This window comes from Carya illinoinensis, chromosome 4 (genome assembly GCF_018687715.1).
Source record: "Carya illinoinensis cultivar Pawnee chromosome 4, C.illinoinensisPawnee_v1, whole genome shotgun sequence".
NCBI lineage: Eukaryota > Viridiplantae > Streptophyta > Magnoliopsida > Fagales > Juglandaceae > Carya > Carya illinoinensis.
In genome coordinates, this window is record NC_056755.1 from 15,733,145 (window position 1) to 15,742,927 (window position 9,783).

Here is a 9,783-nt window from a genome sequence, read left to right on the forward strand (position 1 = left end):
CATTTTACCAAACAAGTCTAGTGTGTTTGATTAGGTCCTACCAAAGGTGAAGACATTGTGTGGGGATGGAGTGTGAGGGCTTTGAGGAACACTTTATGGCTTTACTTATTGCCATAGAGGTGGGTTACATTCAACTTAAAAAATCTGGTCATTGAATTATGAGGTCAAGCCTAGATAGATCCAAAGGGAAGGGGATAGAATCCTCTATATGAAGCCCAAAATTGCGTCTTCAAATGTCCGGAGGCTTAACAAGGTCAATAAACACCTTCATATAAGAAATTTTCTTTGTGAGTGGAAGGTGGACATAGTATGCTTACAAGAAACCAAGTTGAAATCTACTCGAAGAAGAATTGTGAGAAATATTTGGAGCTGTCTATTTGTGGATTGGGTGTATCTTGTATCAATTGGGGCTTTAGGAGGAGTTTTAGTAATGTGGGTTACAAGGATGGTGGAGAAAATGGAGGACTTCATAGGGGAGTATGCAAATGCATGTTCCTTTAAGAGTGTGGAAGATAATTTCCTGTGGAATTTTGCAGCTATATATTAGCCAAATTTAGACAATATCAGAAGATTATTATGGGAAGAATTAGAAGGAGTATAGTTGGTCGGACCTTCCCTAATACTTAGGTGGGGATTTTAATGTTATAAGGTTCCCAAGCAAACGTTATGGAGATAGTAGGTTGCGGCCAGCAATGATAAAATTTTCAGAGCGTATTTTCGACTTGAAACTGGTAGATCTTCCTTTCATGGGGGTACTTTCACGTGGTTTAATACTCACACTTGGTCTCCATTAAACAAATTCTTAGTCTCACCGGAATGGTAAATGTATTATCTGAATGTTTGTCAAAAGAGGTTGCCTCGCTTTTGTTTGGACCATTTCCCCATCTTGCTAGATTGTGGTGGTATGCAAAGAGGGCATCGGTATTTTAAGTTCGAAAAATATGTGGTTAAAAATTGAAGGCTTTGTGGATAGGGTAAGACAGTGGTGATCCTCATATCAGTTTCATGGCACCCTTAGTTTCATCCTTGTTGGTAAATTAAAAGCTTTAAAGCATGATTTAAATCTTTGGAATACTCAATCCTTTGGAGACATAGGGAAACGTAAGATATCCATGTTGGAGGAGATACACGAGTTAGAGAGGATACATGAGGATAGGGTTCTTTCATCAAATGAGATATCTTGGAAGACAGCGTTGGTTTTAGAATTAGAGAGGGTAATCTCTTTAGAGGAGATCTCTTGGCACCAAAAATCAAGAACATTGTGGTTAAAAGATTGGGACTAAAGTACGAAGTTCTTTCATAGAGTTGCTAACTCTTATAGGAGAACTAATACCATTGAGATACTAAATATTAATGGTGAGGATTGTACGGAGGCTCTTGTGATTCGGGAACATGTTGCTGATTTTTTTTTTTTAACACTTGCTTACAGAGTAAGAGCTTTTGAGTCTATTAAGCTGCATAATGCATTTTGGTTGAAAAGGCCTTTTGAGGAGGTTGATGTTTATGGTGTGATGAAAAGAATGGTTAGAGGCAAAGCACCAAGTCCAGATGATTTTTCCATGGGATTCATCCCAACATGTTGGGAGGTAGCGAAGAAGGATCTAATGAAGGTTGTGGCATCGGAAGTAAATGATTTTAGGCCCATTAACCTTGTGAATAGGGTATACAAGATCATCTCCACGGTGCTTGCAAATAACGTAAGAGAGTTATTGGGGAAGCTAATCATGAAACCACAAAATGTATTTGTAAGGGGTAGACAAATTCTGGACTTAGTTCTTATCGCGAATGAATGCTTGGATAGCAGACTCAAATCTTGTTCTACAAGGATCTTATGTAAACTGGATATGGAGAAGGCCTATTATCACGTAAATTGGGACTTTCTATTTTACTTACTAGGAAGGTGCAAATTTGTGGACAGATGGTGTTTGTGGATCAAATGGTGCATTTCAACGGCAAGATTCTCAATTTTGATAAATGGCAGTCCACTTGTTTTTTTTTAGCAATTTGTGAGGCCTAAGACAAGGTGATCCATTATCCCCACTCCTCTTCGTTATTGTTATGGAGGCACTTAGCAAGATGCTATCGGCTTTGGTTATGAATGGTTTTGTGGAAGGCTTCTTAGTTGGAGACTCCAATAGGGGTATTATTAACATCTCTCATTTATTGTTTGCAGATGACACACTAGTATTTTGTGAGGTAGACCAAAACCAGCTCTGGGCACCAAAGGCACTTCTACTATGTGTGGAAGCAGCATTAGGTTGAAAGTAAACTTTGATAAATCAGAGTTAATGCTAGTTGGTAGTGTTTGCAACATTTGAAAATTGGCTAGTACACTTGGATGTAAAGTTTCTTCTCTTCCCATGGATTACCTTGGATTTCTGTTCGGGGTTGCCTCAAGGGCTATATCAATATGGGATACAGTGATCGAGAAGATAGAACGTATTTTGATAGGATGGAAGCAGATGTACTTGTCAAAAGGTGGCTAGATTACCTTAATCAAGAGTTCTCTTTCTAACTTACCAACATATTTTTTGTTTCTTTTCCCAATTCCAACTAGTGTGGTGGCACAGATTGAAAAATTTCACTGTGATTTCTTATAGAGTGGTGTAGGGGATGAATTCAAATTCCATCTAGTTAGTTGAGACAAGGTACGCACTCCAATCTCCTCTTGTGGATTGAGAATTAGAAATATGAGAATTTTCAATTGGGCCTTAAGAAGCTTGAGTGGTAGAGTTCATGGTGTTATCGAGAGATCAAGTCCAATGGAACATCACTTTCAGTAGGGTGGCACAAGATTGGGAAGTTGTAGTTTCGAGGACTTTTTTAACCTATTGTATTTTGTGAAACTAAGTAGACAATGAGTTGATACGTTGTGGTGGGTACTAGCAAGTAAGGGTAAATTATCAAGTTGATCATTCTACAAGTCCCTCTCACACACTTGTTGAATAAATGTCCATTAGATATAATATGATATGAGAGTTTGGAAGCACATTAGACGAGTGTGAGGGGTTTTTCTTCGCCATACCAAACTAATGTTGGGAGTGGGCTCTAGAATTAAATTTTGGAATGACATATGGTGCGAAAATAATGTCCTAAAAGACTCATTTCCTCCAGTTTTCTGGATTGCATGTGCTCAAGAAGCTTGAGTAGTAGAGTTCATGGTGTTATCAGGAGATCAAGTCTAATGGAACATCACTTTTAGTAGGGTGTCATAGGGAAATTGGTAGTTACGAGGACTTTTTTAGCCTATTGTATTCTGTGAAGTTGAGTAGACAACGAGTTGATACGTTATGGTGGGTATCAGCAAGTAATGATACATTATCGGTTCGATCCTTCTACAAGTCCCTCACACACTTGTTGAATAATCAATTTCCATGTCGAAGGATTTGGTTGAATAAGGCACCTCCTAAGGTGGCATTCTTTACTTGGACAACGTCCTTATGTAGGATTTTGACAATAGATAACCTGAGAAAACAAAGAGTGATTATACTAGATTGGTAATGTCTATGCCAGAAATTCAGTGAGACCATAGATCACCTCTTACTACATTGCGAGATTGCTAGAGCACTATGGAATAAAGTGTTTGGCCGAGTAGAGTTAGCTTGGATGATGCTTGCCACAGTGGTTGAGTTTTTGGTCAGCTGGACACATCCAGCAGGTATTCTACAAATCAAAGTTGTGTGGAAAATGGTACCTATGTGTATTATGTTGTTCATGTGGCAGAAGAGAAACGAGTGCACGTTTGAAGATAAGGAGCGTTCATTAGTGGAACTTAAAATCTGTATTTTTTAGAACTCTATTCCTATAGGCCATAGCTATAGACTTTAACAACCTTGATTTTTATTAATTTTTTATTTTCATTGCTAGGACCAAGATAGGTCTTATCCATTATATATCATCTTGTATATTTGAGCTTTACCTATCATCATTAATGCAATCATTTACTTATATATATATATATATATATATATATATAAATAGTGGTATGAGGTTACATACAATAAAGTGGCCTGGTTGTTGGTGGGGGGCCATGACTATAATGTGAAGGACCACTACGAAGTTCTGATCGACATCTTACATTTGTGGTATATGGGTTGGCGTTATGTATACCTCTTTAAATGTAATTAGTAGGACATTAGTGACCAAACGAGGAATATGTATAAACTCATATCTTATTAGTGTCAATACATCTTTTACATGGTACATTGATGATCCCTTTGTGCTGCCACGCTAAGCCCAACTAGATTCTAGAAGGAATACTTGTGAGTTGGGCCAGAATTACATTCTCGAAACCAGGATGATAGCATTCATCAGAAGGTCATGATAGGGAGCCTATTTTAAGCCGGGTGTTGACATGACCTTCTCTAAGTCTCTTTACTTTATACCTTATTTAACTTCGTCACGAGGGCACACGAGGGCACATCCCTCTGATGTCGCTTTCCTTTGGTAAACCATAATGGAGTTTGTGTTTTATCCCAACGACACGCGTTCTACTCTGATTTGAGTGTTGAAATTTTGTAAGATCTCGCATTAATCAATATGGTATGATGTCGAAAGCTCCCATACATTTTTTATTTATTTTTTTAACTAAAATAAGATTATTCTGATTTGGAATGTGTCCACGTTGTTTTGTTTTATTTCTTTTATTGCATGTTTGGTCGGGTACCAGGTACCAACATACTATGTGATTGATGTTAACTTCAATTCTCTCCATTTCATTAAAACGATATTATCATCCATATTTTAAAAAAAATAATGAATAATTATACATCAACCCAATAAAAAAAAATATTAACTTTATAATATTTAATGTGTAAAAGAACTTTAATTGGAGTGCATCCATCAACCATATAGTAAGTTGATATGTCTGTTATATATGTTTGCAAAGAAAATAGGTGAAAGATAAAATGTCATATCCAAAACAAAGGGAGAAAAAGGAATATGAATGGGTATAATCGAGCACACTCCACTCACTTCATAATGGGAAATATGAATGGGGGTTTCGTCTACAATCGCTTTCTCGAGACTCTTTGCTATTATAAAGAGAACATATAAATTGAATTCTCAATTAATCGAAACAAAAAAATAAAAAAGTTATATGTAGATGTAGATAAGATAAATGTGTAATACGTGACTTTCACATATTCATGTTAATATACATGAAAATTTAATAGATCAAGCTATGAGAATTCTTGTGAAAAGATTATCAGTCATGTCAAGATGTTTTCTCATTTGGAAAAAGAAAGAAGTGATAAACAAAAAGACACGCCCGCATGATCGCGCACACATATATATTAAGAGTTTTGCTATATACAAGTACAGTTGCGCACTAATCTGTGTACCAATATTGATTTATTCATACTTAAAATTTAAATTAACATTGTTTTTAATAAAATCTACTTTTTGACCAATCACATCATATTAGTACACATATTAGTACACAATTATGCTTACAACTATACTTTTCCATATATTAATATTAATTGGATAATCTCTAATAATGATACTTCAATCGACTTATTATTATTATTATTATTTTTCCTTTACATCCTATTTAAATTTTGAAACTCTTGGGATCTATTTAGCTGCACAACTATTCTTAAATATTTTTAGATATATTTTTTTAAAATATCAGTTAAATATAAAATATTTTTAATTTTTAATTTTTATTTAATCAATATAATTTTTTCAAACTCTTAAAAAAAAGGTAAGATACAATAATACCTTTTCAAATTTAAAAATAAAAGTTATATTAAAAAATTATATTCAAATAATATTTAATTTTATAATATTTTTATTCATTTTTTTTATTTTTCTCAAAACTCAATAATATATTTTAACTCAAATCATTTCATTACTGTACATAGATATATTGAGATATTTTGAGTATCCAAATAGCCCTTAATTAGATCTAGACCTCAGTAGCGTGAAATGGAAGCTTGCAGTTTGGATTCTTATAGATTATAAAGAAAAATGCTAAATCTATAAAAAAATTTTTATAAAATTAAATTTATAAACTGACGTGACTTGATATGATATATTTGATTTACTTTACAGTGAAATAGAATTTATAATTTAACATATCACATTAAATTTTATTTTATAATCTGGCGTACTGTATCAAATCATATTAATTTATAAATTTATTTTTATAAAATATTTAATTTATATGAATTTATTTTTATAAAGTTTCTTATTAGACCAAGAATTTCCTAATTATAAATATAAAAATATATTATTATTAATTTTAAAAAAAAAAACCAATAAAAGCAAATACTAAAAATACCCGCAGCGGCAGGCTTGGAGATGTCTCTCTCGTATGTGCGCTCGTGAGAGGCATTTAGAAGCTAAATTAGCTTTAGTTTCAACTGTTTATCATGGCCAAAATGGTGGAATAAGAGAGGCTCACCCCCCCGCATAAATTGAAGCATGTCTCAGCCTTGTTCCAAAGTTGTCAATCTCAGCCTCAGGAAGAGAATTCAATGTCGCATGTTGATCCTCCGGCGATGGTTCCAGCGAGTTTTGGACCGTCTTCTCATCTGCTCCCTGCAGGGGAAACCAATCCGGTACCGCATGTTACCCCATGCCACCTTGACGTCTCCGCCGCCGGGCTGCAACCCGGTGGGAGATTTCACGCCGGAGCAGCACGTGACGCCGGCGCCGCCGGTGTGCCATAAACGCGACGTGGACAGTTCTTCGGATTTGGTTGCCTTGAAGATCAGTCTCTTGGGTGACAGCCAAATTGGAAAGACTAGTTTTCTGGTTTGTATATTACCCTTTTCATCAAAATTAAAACATGCACGTACGTACGGACGATTGTATATCTGTATGCATTCTGTTGGGTTTCTGTATGTATTACATTTACAATATATATATATATATATTATAATGTGGTTCTGATCTTTGTTTCTTGATCCATGGATTCTTCATGTCTATGTACATCTGAAATTTCGTTTCTTCCGATTTTCTTGGTTTGAAGGTGAAGTATGTAGGGAATGAGAAAGAACAGGAAGCTTTGCAGAAGAAAGAATTAAATTTGATGGATAAAACATTATTGGTTGGAGGTGCACGTATTTCCTATTCTATTTGGGAGGTTGGAGGTATGCATTTGGCTGTGTTCTTATATATGTTTCCTTGGTCTGCATTTGGTTGCCCAGAGAACATGGAATCCAAACTGCTCTTCGTTTTCTTTTTGAGGAAATCATAAAGAATTTACAACTTTCCTGTCATGTTCGATCTCTCAAGGGTTAAACACAACTGCAATTAAAAACATTTAATGGTATGATCAGACCCATTAATTCATTTATTTAAAATCATTAAAACTGGTTGCAGGTGGTAACAAATCTTGGGATCACGTTCCTGCTGCTTGCAAGGACTCTGTTGCAATTTTGTTCATGTTTGATCTGACAAGTCGATGTACGCTAAATGGGTGAGCTTTTAATCTTTTTGCATTTATGAAATGTAATTAAAAGAAAATTTGTGTCGATGAGTAGAGTTTCTTAAGCTTTTGAATTTACTGAAAAATGGGAAAAAGAAAATCATGATACTTTCTGAAACTTGGGGGTTTTCTGTGACTGCAGAGTCCTAAGATGGCATCAAGAAGCAATAAAATGGAATCAAGTATGTGTATGACAGATGACTAGCTCCTACATTTTTTTTAAAGAAAAAAATATCACAATTTCTTTAGTATTTTGGATCCAAAATAGGATTATACACAAACCTATCCATGTTTTGCTTGTTCTTACATAATCATGTGTTGTTTCTTCTTAGTTTGTTTGATTCTTTTGCAGACGGCAATTCCTGTTTTGATTGGAACAAAGTTCGATGACTTTATCCAGCTTCCCATAGATTTGCAATGGACAATCTCAAGTGAGGTAAATACGTCAATCTTTAATGAAAGCCACGCCATTTGGATCTGTCCAAACGAGTTCATCAGAGAACTTTGAAAAACACACACATACACAAAAAGGAAAAAGATAAAGAGTTTTATGAATTTATTTTTATGTACTAAATATGCCTTCGTTGTCTTAATAATTTTAAACAATCAAAACCTGTTTTATCTACCTAAAATATTCTATGCTAGTTTTTTGGGATTTGAATGGTCATGATTGTGAGAGGGCATGGAAGATGAAGACAGATGAAGAGCAAGAAAAAGGACAGACCGAACGGACATGGATAAGGTTGGAGAAGACTTTGTGCCTTTTGAGGAGTCCGGAAAGGGATAAGGATGATGTTGCATCAGCCTGCTTGTCAACCTATTTTTAAAACAGACAATAATTGAATAGTAACCACCCATTTTTAAGTACTCCATCCATGTTTAAGTTTTAACCAACCAAACCAACAAGTCAATTCAAGGCTCTCCTCTTGTATCATTTAATTATTATTATTTATCATCATTTTTATATATTATATATTATATTTATTTTAATTTTATTTTTCATAATTAATTAAATTATTTTATTTATCATTCATATATTATATATTTAATAAAATAATTAAAAAATTATATATAATATATAATATATGAAAATAATGAATAGAATTTTTTATTTATTTTTAATTAATAACCCATTTGATGGAGACAACTTAGACACCCAACCATTCCCTCATTTTCAGTGATTGCTTTGCTTGTCCAACTACCTCTTTTAAGGATTATGGGTACTCACAAAGTAACGAACTTACCCAGTTTTATTTAAAAGTTCATTGAAGTTCTTTTTAATTGCTTAATTGCTTGGATTTGATAGTCCAATGCGTGTATATATATATGAAAAATTCTATATATTATACTATTATTTTATTTTCATCTTATTATATAAGATATGGTTCATAATTTATTATTAGATGATCTTTTATTAGATTATTTTGTATTATTCAATGATAATAAATATGTCATATCTTAAATAGTGTGATGTGAATATAGTGTATAACATTATATATATGTATGACATTTAATACACATGCGAGATATTATTATTCTAAAATTTTAAACTGACATAATTAAATGTAGTAAAGCCACCTAATTTGGTCAGGCAATTGGTAAAACCTACTACACACACACACACATATATATATATATGATCTCAAAATTGTAATTTGGTTGATAATTTGTGACAGGCAAGAACATTAGCAAAGGCCCTTAATGCGACCCTCTTCTTTTCAAGTGCAACCTACAACATCAATGTCAATAAGGTCTTCAAATTCGTCACTGCAAAGCTCTTTGACCTTCCATGGACAGTGGAGCGTAATCTAACTATGGGAGAGCCCATGATTGATTTTTAGAGGATTCATCTCATGTACATAGCAAAATCTTCCAAATACAAAAGAAAGAGAGTGACCAAAGTCGGAAAATTGCCGGAGTTGTCAGTAAATCTAGTCCTGTTGCTTTGCTTGCATGCCATGGAGAGAGGCTGCGGCGGGGGGATCGAAACAGATCGGCCTTCATCTCTAGCCATAAATAATATGTTTAGTTCAAGTCAGCAATTGTAGAAAGATAAAAGAGTTTTTTTTCTTCTTTCCGAAGATAGATTATTTTCTAACAACGAGGCTTTTCGTTGACCTGCAAGTTTGCAACCTTTCACATGCTCGATCATCGGGTTATTTAGGATTTAGAGCTGTTGGCCTTCAAGTAGCCTGAACAAATGTCATAAAACTTGTACCCTTTAGACTATTTATGGAAGCACCAAACACACTGCCAACATGATCTAACGTGAAAGCCGGCCACATCAGATGGTACAAAAAAAAAATATTTGAAATGAATCTCAAAAAGTGTCATATTTACACGCG

General features: G+C 34.2%; 1 protein-coding gene across 1 annotated transcript; it reads left to right on the forward strand.

Annotated features, from left to right (window-relative positions):
• Window positions 1-6,305: 6,305 nt before the first annotated feature.
• Window positions 6,306-9,562, forward strand: LOC122306844 (septum-promoting GTP-binding protein 1-like). Its single transcript, XM_043119364.1, has 6 exons — window positions 6,306-6,762; window positions 6,980-7,100; window positions 7,333-7,429; window positions 7,581-7,620; window positions 7,791-7,874; window positions 9,115-9,562. The coding sequence occupies exons 1-6, from the start codon at window positions 6,430-6,432 to the stop codon at window positions 9,277-9,279; spliced, it is 840 nt and encodes a 279-aa protein (XP_042975298.1). The 5' UTR covers window positions 6,306-6,429; the 3' UTR covers window positions 9,280-9,562.
• Window positions 9,563-9,783: the final 221 nt, after the last annotated feature.

Coding starts and splice junctions, on each gene's coding strand:
- LOC122306844 (XM_043119364.1), top strand. CDS start 6,430: ATGTCTCAGCCTTGTTCCAAAGTTGTCAATCTCAGCCTCAGGAAGAGA. Junction 7,430..7,580: donor AGTCGATGTACGCTAAATGG/GTGAGCTTTTAA, acceptor CTGTGACTGCAG/AGTCCTAAGATGGCATCAAG. Junction 7,875..9,114: donor AATGGACAATCTCAAGTGAG/GTAAATACGTCA, acceptor AATTTGTGACAG/GCAAGAACATTAGCAAAGGC.